The following is a 15,635-nucleotide window of genomic DNA, read 5'->3' on the forward strand; positions in this document are numbered from 1 at the left end:
TTTGTGTTGATTTGCAATGTGCGGGTGTGCGGGGAAGCAGCAGTTGATCCACAAGGTAATTCCTGCATCTTAGCCTTGATCTAATTTACAGAATTTAACAGGTCTTTTCCCCTTAACTGTGTATGTATTAGTTTCTTGTACCTACGGAGCAGAGTTGCTCAGATATATTAATTTAAAATGCTTGACTGGACATAAAATAACCACAGGATATTCAAATAGCAAACAGATGCTTGGAAAAAGGCATTACTCTGTCCCTTCAGAAACTAACCGCTTATTTAATTTCAGGGTTTGCAAAAATTTCCCCATTGTCAGTAAGGAAACAGGAGACAAGAGAGGTGCTCAAGCTCTCTCCACAGGAAGGGAAGCTTCCTGTGTGCTAGGTGCTACTCCTGAGGGGAAAACAAAGCCCACTGATAGTGGGATACAAGGGACAGACGTAATTAGAAAAGCGTGCACTAGTGAGTCCGAATCTGTAGTACTAGGTCGGTGCTTGTTCTCGTGGCTACCTTTTGTATGATGTAGTACTCTTATTTTTCTACTTGAAAACTTATGATCCAATTCAGAGCTGTGTAACGCAACAGGTAAGACATTATTTGGCATTTAGACCTTTTCGATTGCTGAACTGTTTTTACCTTTTGAAGAATAGCTCTCCCAAGCAATCCCACATTAAAACTAGTCTGTCTAACCCGCAGTTGGTGCATAAGCACCCATTAGCAAAGCCCGTGTTTCTGAACAGAGGTGGGGTTTCTTCCAAAACAGCAAAAAGGTGATCACCAGGTCAGGCTTGAGGCTGCTTCTTCCTTGCGCTTGTGTAAGCAGGGAGCTGTATGCAACATCGATTGTCTCCGTCCTGATCCAAAACAGGGCTGTGTCACGGACAACCAGACTGGATAACGTGTCATTTTTGAGCCAGGGCAAGGAAACCACTGACTTAACACGTATGAAATAACCACAGGAAAGAAGGGGGAGAGCTGCTGAAGTCTGTGAACCCGGGGTTTCTGCTTAGCATAAAACCCGCTGTGCTTGCCTGCCAGAACAGATCTGTTCGCGGGATTACCGAATAATTGCCTGGGCAAGTTCCCGCAGATCAGGCTGCGGGTGCTCGATTTGCCGTCAGCCATAGCTGGAATGCGCACGTTCCTCTTGGCACAACTTAATTAACAAAAAAGCATGTCTGCAGACATCTTTCACCACTCTCCTTCCCTCTAAACGATACGCCTTAAAGACAAACTGATTAAAGCAGGATATTTCTTTATTCCGCTGAGATTTCCTTTTCTGCATGGCTGAGCGGTGTGTTCCCGGGAGGGAGGCGAGCACCGCAGCTGCAGGCTGAGACCAGCTGCTGGGGCTGCAGGGACAGCCAAAGCCTTTCTGCAGTAGTCCTGCTGCAGGACGCAGCTTAAAGGGGTCTGGGGTACGTGCAGCGTAGCTGGCTGCCAGCCGGTCACTGGGCTGCAGGCGGTGAGGAGGGACGTGTTTTCAGACGAGGTGCGCCCGGGTGATGGGAGCGGCTCTTCAGCGGAGCCCGCGATCCGTCGCTCCCGCAGCCCCAGCTCTCCCCACAACAGCCCAAGTCCCCCCCGCAGGCCGAGAAGGCGGTGGGGTCGGGGCTCGGGGAGGCTGCTGCGGCGCGGTGCCTCTCGCCACCCACGGCCGGGGCGGCGGGACGCTCCCTCAAGAAACTTCCCGCCGCAGCCGCGCTCGCCTGCTCGGAGCCACCGCGCATGCGCCGGACGGCGTCGCGGCAGAGGCGGCGGGGTCATGTGGGCGGTGGACGCGCAGCGGCGGGCGGGCCTGGCTCTGGCGGCGGCGGCGGTGCTGGCCCTAGCCCTGGCGGCCTGGCGGCGGCGGCAGCGGCCCGTGCGGGAGGTGCTGTTCTTCCCCTCGCGGCCCAGCTGCACCGAGGAGCTGCTGGCCGAGGCGGCGGGGCCCGGGGCGGCGGCCCAGCCCTGCCCCTGCCCGCTGCCGCGCGGCGACTGCTCCCTCAGCCGCCTCCTGCGGCGCCTCCTCTCCGCCCGCCGCTCCCTCGAGATCTGCCTCTTCGCCTTCTCCAGCCCGCAGCTGGGACGCGCCGTCCAGCTCCTCCACCGCCGCGGCGTCCGTGTCCGCGTCGTCACCGACGCGCAGTACATGGGGCTGCGGGGCTCCCAGATCGGCCGCCTCCGGCATGCGGGTGAGGCGGCCGCCCCTGGGCGAGGGGCTCTGCGGGGCAGGGCTGGCTGTGGCCTGGGTGACAGCTTCGGTTGTGTCTTGGTAGGGATCCAGGTGCGCCATGACCAGGAGAACGGTTACATGCACCACAAGTTTGCGATCGTGGACGGGAGGATGCTCATCACAGGCTCCCTCAACTGGACCACCGAAGCTATCCAGAACAACCGAGAGAATGTGCTGGTCGTGGAAGACGCCGAGTATGTGAAGCCTTTTCTGGATGAGTTTGAAAGGATTTGGGAAGAGTACAATCCCATCAACTACAGATTTTTTTCCAAAGACAATAAATGATTTAGCTGCCTCACAGGGCTGGTAGAGTACTTAACAGCTAGCATTTGTGGACTTTAATATTACATATAGCCATCATTGTATTACCCATCTGAGTGTAATTTAAGTAAGTGCTCTCTACCCTGAAGTGCCACAGATCCCTTGCTGTGGGTCATTCCCGTGCTAGAGGGGCTGACCCAACTGGTTGGTGAGTTGTTTTGTGAGGATAGGTGTGATAGGACTGATTGATAGCACTTAAAGCTACAGGCAGGCTTTTGCCGTGCCCTGGCGCAGACAAGGTATGTTCCTGCAGTGCTGGGTACGTGTTTCAGTGGCAAAAAGGACATTTTCCAACTTGGGATACTGCAGAATGGAATTGTAGCCCAATGGCTCCTGTCCAGTAACTCTAAAGAAGAGTTAAGAGGGCTACAGCAAAGCTAGAGTTTGTATAGAGAGATTAAGCACCTTAGTTACATTTCTTGTTGGCATTCATTGTTGAAAGTTTGTAAAATGCAATTTGTGGGAAATACTAAATTAGAAGTACATTTTGATTGTGTATCCGTTTCCCTTGGTTTAAGATGAGCAGAGTTCCAGTGTAAAAGTGTGAGAACAAATACTAATGACAGCTTGTCTTCCAGCAAGCAAGTGTAGGGAAGTCTGGAAAAAGAGAGAAACTGTTCTTTGGGGTCAGCTGGTCTTGTCTTGAGAGCAGACACGGCTGGAGTCGGGTCACCGGCTCCAGAGTGGAGCGGTGGGAGGAAACCCCAGTTCATTCCGGTGGAGACACCGTGTCCTGCTCTGGTTCGGCAACTTCAACCGCCTGTGTTTGGCAGCAGCAGGGTGGGGGACAGCGAGTGAATAGCAAGAGATAATGAATAATAATATGGTAAGATCTCTGTCCCTACAGTTCAGGGTGGAACAAAGATGGGTGTAAACTCAGGAATTTCAAAACTCTAAATAGCATCTGTGTAAGAATTACTTTATACTGAATATAAAGTGCCTCAAAATGAAAAAAAGTCTTAACATTTTGTTACCAGTTTTGCTTGATACAGCGGTGCTGTGATTGGCACTAGTAATAAACCATTTTCACAGAAAAGCTCAACATCGTCTTCTGGTTTTTGCATTCCAGGCAGTCCTATGGGTTGGTTGTTCCACAGATCCAAATAATTAAAAACTTCTGTAGATCCTTAGGTGTTACTTAGGATACAAGGAGTAACATCAACAGGTGGCAGATTTGTTCTATTCGGTTTGAGAAAGTTGGCATGTGTCTGGGGGAAAAAGCATTACTGTTCTCTGTGGTTGACGTGGTTATTAAACTGCTACCCGTTGCATTTTCTTTGTGAAGTGTGACTAACAGCAAAGAGCTCACTCATTTTTCAGGCTCTGGCCTCTGCTCCATTCTTTACCAGTGTCCTTCTTGAAAGAAACCTCTCACTACGCAGCATGCAAAGGGTGGTGCAAAAATAGTTTATTACGATATAGTTAATGTAAAGTTAGGTAATTATATTTACAAAATAAAAATGATCAGCTACATCCATGGGAACCTAGCATGTCACACAAGATTTTGGAAGGAATAAATACTGTGAGAAAAAGTGACTCTTCTATTACAGTGAGCAGTTGATCAGGACCAGTGGCTCTTAAAAAAGCACTGAAATAAACTGGAGTGGAAGGGAGACAGGAAGGAGGGAGGAACTCACACATACTGAGACACAGGAGCCTCCAACACCCGCTCCCCTTTGGGGAGGGAAAATACGACGTCTGAGACATTATTTCCTGGACTAATCTGTGTGGAAAATGCCCCTTAAAAGAGGCCGTTCCGCCCTGTGGATGGACGGGGCGCAAAGACGACTGCGCTGCCTCCTCTCCCCACCGCCCCGCGGTGACGGACCCTGGGTTTGAGCCATGGGGGGTTTCCAGTACCCGCGAGGCTGCGGCATCCTGGTGCTGCCCGGGTACCACCGCCCTGCTCTGCCGCTCGGCCACATCGCAGGGTGGAGGCGGAGGGCTGGCCGCTGTGTCGTATCGTCGCAGAAACCAGGGAATTACTCTTTATCATCATTACTCACAATTCTTTGGGGTCATTTCTGGAGCACAAGCAGTAGAGCATGGTATGTGCGTGGTTTTAAGCCAAAATGAGTCCCCTTCGGTTACGGGTCGGTTGTCTGTTAAAGCTGTGCTCAGAACTAAGACAAACTTCTGTTCTCATTAGGATGGTGGAGGATGACTGACCATTAGTACCACAACAACCAGTGCCGCTTCAGATACCACCCACAGACTGGCCGAGCTTCCTTCTCCTCCCCAAAGCTTCATCCTTTCAAATAAATGATTCTTTAAAATCTCAAGTCATCCAGAACTCCAGGTCCCAGGAGGGTGGACACGGGTGAAAGGCTGCGCATTCGTATCTGCTTTCTACTTACCACAGTCTGTAGTATTTTACATCATACTCTGCTGTCTCTAGTTTTGAACAAAGAGTGAGTGTTCTTGTCGGTCCTGCACACAGGCAGCGTGTGAAGAAAGCATGAAGAAAATAATCGTAATTGCACTCATTATTTACGAGTTCACGGCCAGCTGGCTTAGCTCAGTTGGTACCAACTAGTCTGGCTCATCAGGTTTCTGCTAGTAAATCCCACACCCTCGGTTTCTTTTAGTAGTCTCAAACTGAGGCAGGGCGAACCGCTGGGGCCGACCCCCGCAGTGTTTGCAGCCTGGTGCTCCCTGCTCCTGCGGCAGTACGTTGGATCCTCTTGTAGGAAATGCTTTGTACCTACGTTAAAACTCAGTAGTAGCTACGTTGTACTGAAAGTTACGTTTGAACAGTTACGTACTGTAATTACAGCGCACGTCCGTGCCGCTGTAGGATTTGTGTCTGTACAGCGGGGTCTGTCCTTCCCTTGTGAAGCCCAAGAGCGTCTTGAATGCGCTGCACAAGCGAGTTGCAGCGTTACTCCGGTGCCTCGCGCTCACTGCAACAGCCCGCAGCTACTGTGCAAGGGCAGCTGCGTGTGCTCTGTCACCGAGTAGGTGCTGCTGCTCTGTGCAACGATCGGTAACAGTCTGCACGTGCACGGTGTGAATGCCACCATCAAATACGAGATTACTGAGTTCTCTGAATAAAAAAAAAACAAACAAAACCAACCCCAGGTTTATAGCGCAATAAGATTACAGTTCTCAAACAGCCTGTACACAATCTTTGGACGGGGATTGTCGGAACTAAAGGTGTAGGTCAGCAGAAAAGGTTTGAAAAGATATTTATAACAGTCATCAAAACCAAACAAACAGTTTATCAGGGTTGGACGCATTACACTCGGTGCTCCTCTCCCAGCCCCCGCGTGGGACGTCTGTGTTAGAACAAGATTTAAAAATCAAAACCACAAGTTAGTCACAAAAGAGAACCCTCCACTAATTTCTGAGTAATAAATATTTACATTGCGTGCTCTGAATACTATACAGGTTTTAAATTACTTTTTTAAAAGAAAAGAATAACAAAGCTTTTTTTTTTCCTAAAAAGAAAAAAAAAGGAAAAAATATTACAGAGGAAAGGCAAGCTACACCAAGCGCGCATGTGCTTAAGTGTTCACAAGAAACCAAGTATGTATCTGAACCACGAAAAAATGCAAAGGCCTGGTGGAAGGGCAAGCAACGTGTTACAATGCTGGGGGCAGCACTACTAATGCAGTCCTGTCCTCCTCTGATACAGAAAAAAAAAACCAAACCAAAAATGACTTTTCTGGTTTGCCAGCCAGCACACAGTTCTAGTTTTGAAGGAAATTAACACAATTTGCTGCTTTTTTTATATGCGGGCAAAGAAAAGGTCACGTTTAAAGACAGAGTCAGTCTGTTGCAGGGGAGATGGCGCAAATGACAGGAGAATTTTGCACAGGAAAAAAAATTACTTGGAGCATCTGTGTCTGCACCTTCGGTGCACTTGGCTTTTCCTAGACCTCACATTTCGGTACTATCAGTAGCGTACAACTGTGTAAACCGCAGCAGCTTGCACTCCACGTGTTACACCCTGTACGTACGGTGTCCTGGAGAGCGTCTGCAGCAGGGCACCTACGAGGACTCGCCCTGTCGTGCGCAGCCGGCACCTGGCCACGCCAAAAGGCAAAGCCCCCGGCCGGAGCCGTGTCACACTGCCACGCTGGGCAGCCGGACGATGCGGCCGGACTTTGAAAGCCTCCAGTGCAAGCGGGGAGCTCGCCCTCTTGCTCACCCTCCTCCCCATGCTTTCTTCCCCCTTTCCACACACTTTCTAATTTAAATAGCCACTGATTTATCTTGAGAGATGGATGAAGCCTAGAGCAGGAAGAAGCGAAAGGATAACTAAGCACCACTGCTATCAGGAAAAAGCTTTCCAGATGTCTGGGGTTTTTTTTCCTTTTTTTAAAGCACTGCTCTCTGCAGAAGTATTTCAGTTTTCAGCTATTTACTGGTGCTGCAAGTTCCCTCTCTCTCTTCAATGTAAAGGCAGGTAAGGTACCGCCTCTCGCTTTGGAGCGATGCTTAGATAGTTGCCAGATGGCAAGCGGAGCAGAGCCCGAAGCCTGGAGCACAGCCTGCAGCAGTAGTTCAGGCACGCCACGGCATCATCCCTCCTTCTCCTCCTCTTTGTGACCTCCAGAACTCACAGCTATCGCCCTAAGACATCGTATGCAGCGGTCCCACCCGGTGAAGTACTGCCCCAAAGGGTGCAGTTGATCCTGGCGATGCCGAGAGGCCACTGCTCAGCCTCTGACGCACCTTCTGAGCAGCAGAGCCGGGTTCTCTGCTTTAATTTCCAGCCTAACTCCCCAGTGGCAATGGCTGCTCCTAAAAGCCACAGCATATGAGACCCCCCACCGTGTTCATAAAAGACCCCTTCGCTTATGGATAAATACTTTAAACCCATGAAGTTCAGCAATAAGATTAATGCATTTGGCTTATTAAGCATTGCTAACCCCATGACGATGGTGGCGAGTCCCACCCGTCCCTCCACACGCTGTGTTCCCTGGGGCTGTCCTCCTGCCACCTAACACATTTTACTTCAGCTATACCTGTAGTTAGTGCCAGGGTTTTTTTTTCCCCCCAGCAAACCTGCCTGGTTTACCTGCCGTGTGAAGGTCCCAAGAAGCTGGCCAATATGTATTAAATCAAAGTTCCCCGACAGCAAACCTCTGAGCAAGCTGATCCCCTGGCTCTGATCCTGTTCACGCAGGTGTCCTAGCAAACCTTAATCCAAATCCTTTGTCAGATGTTTCAGGGAGCCCATAAAAGGGCAGTGTGATGCAAGGACTGATGTTTCTGTACAACAGGGTTAAAAACAAACTAGAAGAAAGAGAGAAGAAGAAAGTCCAGCTTCGTTCCTGCTGGTGCCGGATCCCCTGGCAGTGCCTCACCGGAGAGATGCAAAACACCGTGTGTGTTACCTCAGCTGAAGAATTCACACAAGTGGCCCAGAAGTTACAGCTGATCCCTTGCTTAGCGTATGGGCACATACACAGAGAAGGAAAAGAGCTATACAAGTGTTCCTGGGTGACATTTCCCCCTGCCAAACACCAGTATGGTTTTATACATATACAAACAAGAATAACCCCTCGCAGCCTCTCTTCACAGGGCAATTTAGGGCCCAAGCACAAGCAGAAAGCACATCTCTGGACCCTCCCTGTCCTCAGTACCCACCGACTTTGCACAGCTCCCTGTGCCCTGTTTCACTGCACCTTCTTCAGCCTTCCTGCACTATCCACCACCCAAGCGCTGCCACCTTTGCCACCACACTGCAGAGCCTTTCTGCCCATCCTCACCCTCTTCTTTAATCACCATATTCATGTATTTACACGTGCCAAGTCAAAAGCTGGGGATGATCCCCGCCTGGATCGCTCCGCGTCTGCCCTTCACTTACCCAGCTGTTCCCTACAATAAGAAATAAAGCTCGAAGCAGGAGCGCTGGCAAAGAAATCAAGTGCTCTTACTCACTAGGCTCAATACCCAGTCCCAGGCAGGACAGGACACTAAGCTGCAAGGGAAGATTTCTTGGTATGAACAAGCGTACAGCAGAAAACATCCCTCCGCGGGAAGCCTCACGATGCTCAGTGGCATGGTCCTGTATCAGAAAGGGTCCAGCTCGTGTCCTCCACACCACCGACATGCCAATGCAAATAGCAAAGTATGTAACTTTTAGTCCTCACGCTTAAAATAAGTGCTTCTAGGCAAATGAAGTATGCAAAGAAAAAGCAGGATTTGCTAGGGGACGTAAGAAAGGTCAGCGTCCACATGGCCAGAAAGAGACCAGCACATGTTCAGCTCAGTTGGGTAAAAAGGACAAAAAGTCCCACCAGGTGCCTTGAGAGAAGAGGAGGAGGAGGAGGGCATCCTCCTGGAGCCAGTGATGTCTTGTAAGGGAAGAGCAACGACAATGAGAAGACCAACGCACTGTCCTGATGCTGCACCCCAAGGCTTCTGCCAGATCACAGGGCACAGAGCTGCCAGACAGCAGAGCTCACCACGCATGGACCCGGAGCAGCTAGGGATGAAATCTAAAGCTTATCCCTGCTGAGAGCTGCATGGATGACTTTGGATGGGACCAAGCCAGGCACCTGTGCCAGACGACCATCTCCTGACACGGTCAGAAAGGTGTACACAATACAGTCACCTTCCCACCCAAGTGATAGCCCAAATTTAGATGAACCTGGGCCACAGCACCGACGTCTCTGCTGTTCCTGCAATCTACTCTGCGTGGCAGGCATTGGTGTCCCCGCTTTAACTCAAAGACTGCCTTTAACTGGTCGTAGGTGCCACTGAAGTGTCACGTTCCCAACTGCTGTGAGCATGGGGACCCAAACACGCATCCTTCACCCAACTGTGAAGTTATATCAGAGACCCAGACCTCTCGCTTCAGTCAAGTGCAAGATGCCGGCAGGGAGAGAGAGAGAGAAACCACGCACACAACTAGTGACAAAAGACCCTCTTCTTCCAGAAGTGGACTTCTAAGCACAACACATTCACACTTGACCTGGAGAAGGCTGAATTTGGGAAGGGCTAGAGGCAGGGAGGGCTGCATCTGGATGTCCTCAGCTGGAAGGAAGGAAGCAGGACCCCACGCCATAGCTATAAAAAGCCACTGCTAAGTATTACCAACGTACATGGGTTTATCAACAACAGTCTCTGCTTTAGATGGCCACTAGTTAGCTCAGCATGTTATGTCCGCAGCCCCAGGATAGCACTAAGGTGCCCATTTCCATGTTGGGGCTCCCCAGTTAGGACTCCTGTCATACAGGTGAGAAGCTGATGGTGAGCAGCTTTGTGTGCACAGGCCACATTCCTCCATGGTGGGATGGGAGGAGGACTAAGGCAGCCGCTGACTGATGGGTGAAAGCAAACACAATCCAAGGAACAACACTGAGACTCCTGGGAGCGGCTGATCGGAGAGGCGGCCCAGATGGGTCACAGCTGGGAAGGCTCTTGGGTCCTTCAGTGCTCAGATGATGGAAAGCGCTGCGGTGAGCTCGGATTAGGGCGAGTGGCTGCACATCAAAAACATCTTAGAGGGCACACGCCTGCTGACAAGGGAAAAGCCTTTGTATCCAAGTGGTTGTGCATCTTTTCCTACCCTGCTCCTATCTCCAGGAGTTCCGTGTACACCCAGGCACAGATTACAGAGCATCGCAGCGGGAGAGCATCCCCGCATGTGCTCTGCCTGCTGCACAGCGCTGGCATCTTGGCTGGGGACAACTGGGGCTCCTGGGAGGTGTTGAGCTGAGCGCTTGGCCATGGCAAGGCCACACAAGTTGGATGAGAACCTGATTCACGCCGTGGTTAGATGATGCCATCTCCTGCTGAGGGTCTGGTGGCTGAAACAGAGACTTGGGAGGATGAGGGAAAGCTCTCTGGCACCGGCTGTGGTCCAGCCTGGCAGGATTGGAGATGGCTGTCACCAGCCCCGTGGTGCTCACCGCTCCAGAGCGGCAGTGAGAGTTTGCTGAGGGCTGTGTTTGTACCGCCTGCCTAACAATGGACCCAAAATCAGCTGCAAAAGCACACAGAGCTGCCTGCTTCAACCACATGTTAAGCGCCCAAAAGACAAGAGGAAGCTTTGCTCCACGTGAAGGCTAGGGTGTATCTTTAACAGCCCAGCCCGATGTGATGTGGGTCGCTCGGCGGCTCAACGGGGCCGGGAAGCCAACGTGCCAGCGCTGCTTCCCGGCCAAGGCGATCGGTGAGGCAGGACCTCGGGTCTTTACAGGTGGCGTCTTGAAATTTAGCCCAGGATGAAGCCACTGTGCCTGGGCAGCCCTGCTGCAAGGCAGCGTAGGCTTCTTCTAGGAAGAGTCTCTGCTCAGCTGGCTGTGTGCTGCATCTAGTGCTACCAGCACCCTCAACTCACTTTTCGTTTGTATCCATTTATCGGCCTGATGGTGCTAAATTGTACGCTTTAAATACAAAAGCTATTAGGACTGAGAAGGTCTGAAGCACATACTGGTTTTGAGATTTTTATTTCAGGAAAAGATTAAAGAATTAAAATAGGAGCTGCCCTGCTGACAAGAAGAGTTGAATTCAAGAAGCTGATAAAAAAGGAGCATTATATGCATTGAGCACTGTGCATTTTCAGTCAATATTGGCTCTACTTTCTAGTCTACTTTCCTTTGACTAGGAAAAGGGAGTTTCACATGCGCACAGACCCTGGGATACACGGGACTCAATGAGAGGAAGGGAGTAACAGCAAAAAAAAGAGAGTGCTGGGCTTGATCTAACAGAGGCAAGAAAGTGATCTTACAGCTCGGCCCCTGAAACACCGACTCCGACCACCAGCGAGACGGGAAGCAAAGACACGCCGATGGGGCGGACTCAACGGTGCACGTGAGTATCTGCAGCTCCCTATCCACAACCACCCGGGCAGCCACCAAAGCTCACCAGGCTTCGGTATCGCCTACATTCAGGATACGGCACAGTCACGGGGCAGGAGAATCATTTCTTGCATCCTTCTCCAGCGAGATGTCAGTGTTGTACCTCCAGGCTGCGTACGCTGGCACGGACTTGCGCTCCCTGACAGCTTCCCCCAGGTTTTCCCCCCTTGTAGGTGCAAGTAATGCAATCGAGATCAATGGTTAGATTAGGCTCCTGGCGTGCTCTGAGCACTGGGTCTCTTGACAGCAGTAAGAGCTAGGTATGGCCGATACCACCCAGGCCCTGCTTGCATACCAAAACGGTTGGTACGACAGAGCTAGCTTATTAACAGGCTACTGAGCCTTAATACTGACACTTAGTGTAAAGGTTTACAGTAAAGGAAGGATTCTCCTACAAAGCGCCGAAGAGAGGGGGGGGGGAAAACCCACCCCAATCCCTTCCTCTCCCTCTCAGAGTCTCTGGAGCATCTCACAAGCAAGGAAAGGAGCCGGGGAGGCGAGGGGGCGGCGGGGGGCACCACCACCACGGCGCCAGGTCCCGTCAGGGGTGTCAAGACGAACAACAGCAAGGACAGTCGTAAGGAACGAGAGACAAACGGTGCTGGTGCTGTGCTGCCTCAAGCTGGGAGGTGCGCGTGGTCAAGCGGAGCGGGGAGAACTAGTCTTTCTTCAAGTCCCTGGATTCAAAAAGCTTCAGGCGTTCTTGCACAGTCAGGCCTTCCTTCAGACTCTGGGAGAGACAAAAGACAGACAGCGTCGGACACGGGCAAGCGGGAGGCAGCGTCGGGCATCTGACACACGGAAAGGGTGCGATGCTCAGGCAAAGGAGACGTGGGCAGCAGGAGAATGGCCTCCTTGGCGGAGAGATTAGTGGGACATGCTAAGAGAAAACACACGGTTATGGAAGGCGGTTACTCGTGAATGGCGCCTAGAGAGAGGGTGAGATTGCAAATGAACCAGGTGACGTACCGGCAGCAAATGAGAGGCACACCATGCTGAAAGCGGGATTAGCTCAACTCAGAAAATGACCCCCGGAGCCTGTGGTGCAGCGGTGGCTGGGGCAATTTCAGTGGAGCTCCAGCACTGCAGGAGCCCCGGCAGGTCAGCTCGGATCTGCTATGCTAAAGCACCACGCTGCTGAGCGGGACCTGCATGCCGTTCCTCCCCGCCTGTCCACACCACTGCAGCACCAACTGAACATGCATCCGTCTGGGACACTCCTGGCTCCGGTCAATGTGCAGGCTTTGCTCAAGCAGCCCTGGAAACTGCATTTTTGTTGCCAATGACAATCCCACCCTTTCTCTAATCCCAGCCTGGGGGCTCTCCCAAGCCAAAGCTGCCTCTACTGCACAGGGTTAGACAGAGGACTCGCTAAATGCTTGCTTCAGGTCTAGCAGGATCTGATGGCTGATCCAATTCAGATGCAGCATCCGGATTTCAAGGCACGACACTCAGCTAGCCACCCCGCTAGCCCTCGGCATTTGGATTTGTAAAATCTCTTGCCTACACATGGGGACCCAGGAGAACAACAATGTGAGGGGTAGAAACCCAGAAGCAAATTGCTTGCCCGCTGTACAACAGCTTTAACCTGAAACTAGCCCGAGGAGATGCACAAGTCTAAAGCCAGCCTTCCCTCCTACCTGCAGCACCAAAGCTATGGGATAAGAGTTTCAGGGGAGCAGAGCACCAGTGAGTTGTCCCTGCTTGTTGCTGCTGAGGAGGCACAGACATCTCCCCGGCCCACAGAGCACTGGTTGTGCCCCCAGGCGCTGTAAAGGCTCTCATTGCTGGGCTGCATCTGCTCTGGGACAGTTACCCCACAGGTAACCGCTGCCTGCAAGCCAATTCCTGCAACTTGCAAGGACTTCACTCTGCAGCTGGAAGATTATTTCCTTTACAGACCAAGACGTGGCCAATTCAAAAGCACAGACCTGTACGCAAAGCCCCTTTACTTTATCAAGGGGCGGCCATCTCCCCTTTTGCTTTTACTTCCCTGACTGCAGTGGCAGAGGACTGTACAATCGCAGCAGCAGGTTAGACTTTGGGGCTGGGTTTTGTTTAACTTGTGTTTATCAAGGCAGGACTCCATGATAAACTTGGCCTGAGGCTGTGCAGATTCCCATGGTTACTGTATTTCTTTACATGTTTCTCCTCCCACAGGCCCACAAATACAGAACGGCTTTGGGAAGCAGCACGGAAATGAAAGCACTAACATGGATTGGTCTGAATTTACAAATGCTGTATGCTTTCTTTTCAATGGGCAGCAGAGTCTCTTGGGATTCGAGTCTCTGAGCACACACTTCCTAAAGGAAGTTTACTTTGGGCCTCTTTAAATGGGCAGCAACCCCTGCATTCCAGTTTGTATATCTGATTTCTCATTAGCAGGAAGGAGACAACAGAAACCATTAGACTATTCTGCCTGGTGGTACAAATTCCAGCAAATTCACCCCTTAGGCAGTCTCACAACCCATTTGAGTTGCTGATGAGGGGAGCCTGATGAAGGAAGGCTAATGCAGGATGAAATCTGTGATAAAGGGATCCTCCATCAGATTTCCTGGGGCTCTCCAGCCACCCCCCAGCCACTGTGCTGGGGAGATCCCCTCTTTTCTCTAACCTCCTGCTGCAGGTGCTCTAACCTCAGTCTTTACCATGGGCCAGTAAATTAACTACTGCTCCAGTTACTTGAGATATTTTGGGGCATTAGGATCAGCCTCATTTCTCATCAGCTCCTTCCTTTTGCTGGATGAGCTCGGAAGCCTCAGGCCAGGGTGTGGGATGGAGGCACAGTGCCAAGGGATGGAGAGCAGCGGGGTGGACACGGGGAGCTGGAGAGCAGGAGGAGGAGGTTACTGGGCAAGGAAGACTCTTTTGCTCAGGCACAGATCAACCTAAAGAAGCAGCAATTATGGGTGAAGGAAATTTAGGGCAGCCCAGGACATCCCCTCTGCAGCTGAGATGGGGGCCCCCATTTTACACGGTACAGGCCTTTGTGGGAAACGCATTTACAGGCATCACTGACCCACTCCTCCATCTGGCTAACGGCAAAACAGCAATTTTTCCTACAAGACCTGGATGTTGCTGAAGTTTAGTCTGAGGCATGCAGTGTCATTCAAGCATGCACACTCAGTGTCCCACGCTCCCAACACAGCAAACAGGAAAATGTGCCCCACCGTGTCCAAATCCTCTCCATGATGGTTAGCTGTGTTGGCAAGGGTGGGAGAAGCAGGAAGACAAGAAAGCCATATTCCCCAGGGAAGAGCCAGAGAGACTGCATTTGGGTACGCTGACTTCTCCCCTTCACTTTCCCCTCCCCCAGTAAAATAATTAGCCGTAAATAAACCAGTCAGTCATTAAGAGAAGAAGGGCTCTCGTTTGCCGTGGAGGTGTGAGCAGTGCATGCAAAAGTGGGCCACTCCAGTGGGCAGCTGCGTCGCTTGGCGGGTGCCGGTTTGTTTACCTACGTGGCAGGGAACCTGGACTCGGGTTCATTTCAGTTATCCCATGAGACCTGCTCAATAACGGACTGTTGAAGGAAAAAGCAAAATAAAGAAAAAAAACAAAACAAAACAAGAAGCTCATAAATCCTAAATGCATTGGCGTTCGCGCAGCCCCAGCCCTCCCGCCCTGGCAGCGATGTGAGCAGGCAGCGCGCCCAGGCAGAGCCCATGCTTGCTCTCCTCTCCTCCTTTCCCCACCAAGCAACGCACACGGGGGACCACGAGATAAATGGTCTGAGTTGGAAGTGGTGAAGGGAAACCCAACATCAGACCTGGCCCAGCAGGTCCGGGCTGCCCCTGAAATGCAGAGACATTTTCTGTATTTATTCAGTGCAGCGCAGACGTCCCAAGCTGATGACCTGCTGGTCACAGAACTTGGGTGGTGACCGTTTCCCCGGCACGGGCACCGAGCTAGAGGCCTTTTGCCTGCCTGGGTTCTCGCTCTGCCCAAAGTCCCAACCACTTCGAACACCAGCATGAGACACCATGTATCCAGTGGTGAGAGGCAAAGCAGGTTTTGCCCATGCTGATCTTCCTTCCAACTGACCTATGTTTAACGATGACTTCTCAGCAGCTTTATTTGCCTTTTTTATCCCTGTGGTCCCACAGGAACAGCCAGCGTGTAACATGACGTAAGCGTGTTACAGGTGAGCTTGGCACAGCATCACTGGGCTTTGGGACCAACAGCGAGTCCAGAATGGCCAGAGAAACACAGGGCCATCTGCACCACGTTAACACACAAGCAAAGCGTGTGTTAAACATGCCCAGGACCAAGGCATCGTCA

At 51.5% G+C, this 15,635-nt stretch overlaps 2 protein-coding genes across 11 annotated transcripts in view; one reads left to right on the forward strand and one right to left on the reverse strand.

Moving 5' to 3' along the window:
* The first annotated feature begins 116 nt into the window (after positions 1-116).
* PLD6 (phospholipase D family member 6) lies at positions 117-3,571 on the forward strand. The gene is made up of 2 exons (XM_054843062.1): positions 117-2,173; positions 2,258-3,571. Exons 1-2 carry the CDS (start codon positions 1,762-1,764, stop codon positions 2,497-2,499), a joined length of 654 nt encoding a protein of 217 aa, XP_054699037.1. The 5' UTR covers positions 117-1,761; the 3' UTR covers positions 2,500-3,571.
* A 360-nt stretch (positions 3,572-3,931) lies between these two features.
* MPRIP (myosin phosphatase Rho interacting protein) overlaps positions 3,932-15,635 on the reverse strand; it is an 88,506-nt gene continuing 76,802 nt past the window's right edge. For 7 of the 10 annotated variants that reach the window (XM_054842422.1, XM_054842419.1, XM_054842421.1 and 4 more), the window contains one exon: positions 3,932-12,084. In XM_054842422.1, the coding sequence (XP_054698397.1) occupies positions 12,013-12,084 (72 nt within the window). In that variant the 3' untranslated portion in view covers positions 3,932-12,012. Of the gene's footprint in view, positions 12,085-14,811; positions 14,878-15,635 lie in introns of all 10 variants that reach the window. The other 3 variants (XM_054842416.1, XM_054842424.1, XM_054842417.1) reach the window with 2 other exon arrangements.

Source organism: Grus americana, chromosome 15 (assembly GCF_028858705.1).
Source record: "Grus americana isolate bGruAme1 chromosome 15, bGruAme1.mat, whole genome shotgun sequence".
NCBI lineage: Eukaryota > Metazoa > Chordata > Aves > Gruiformes > Gruidae > Grus > Grus americana.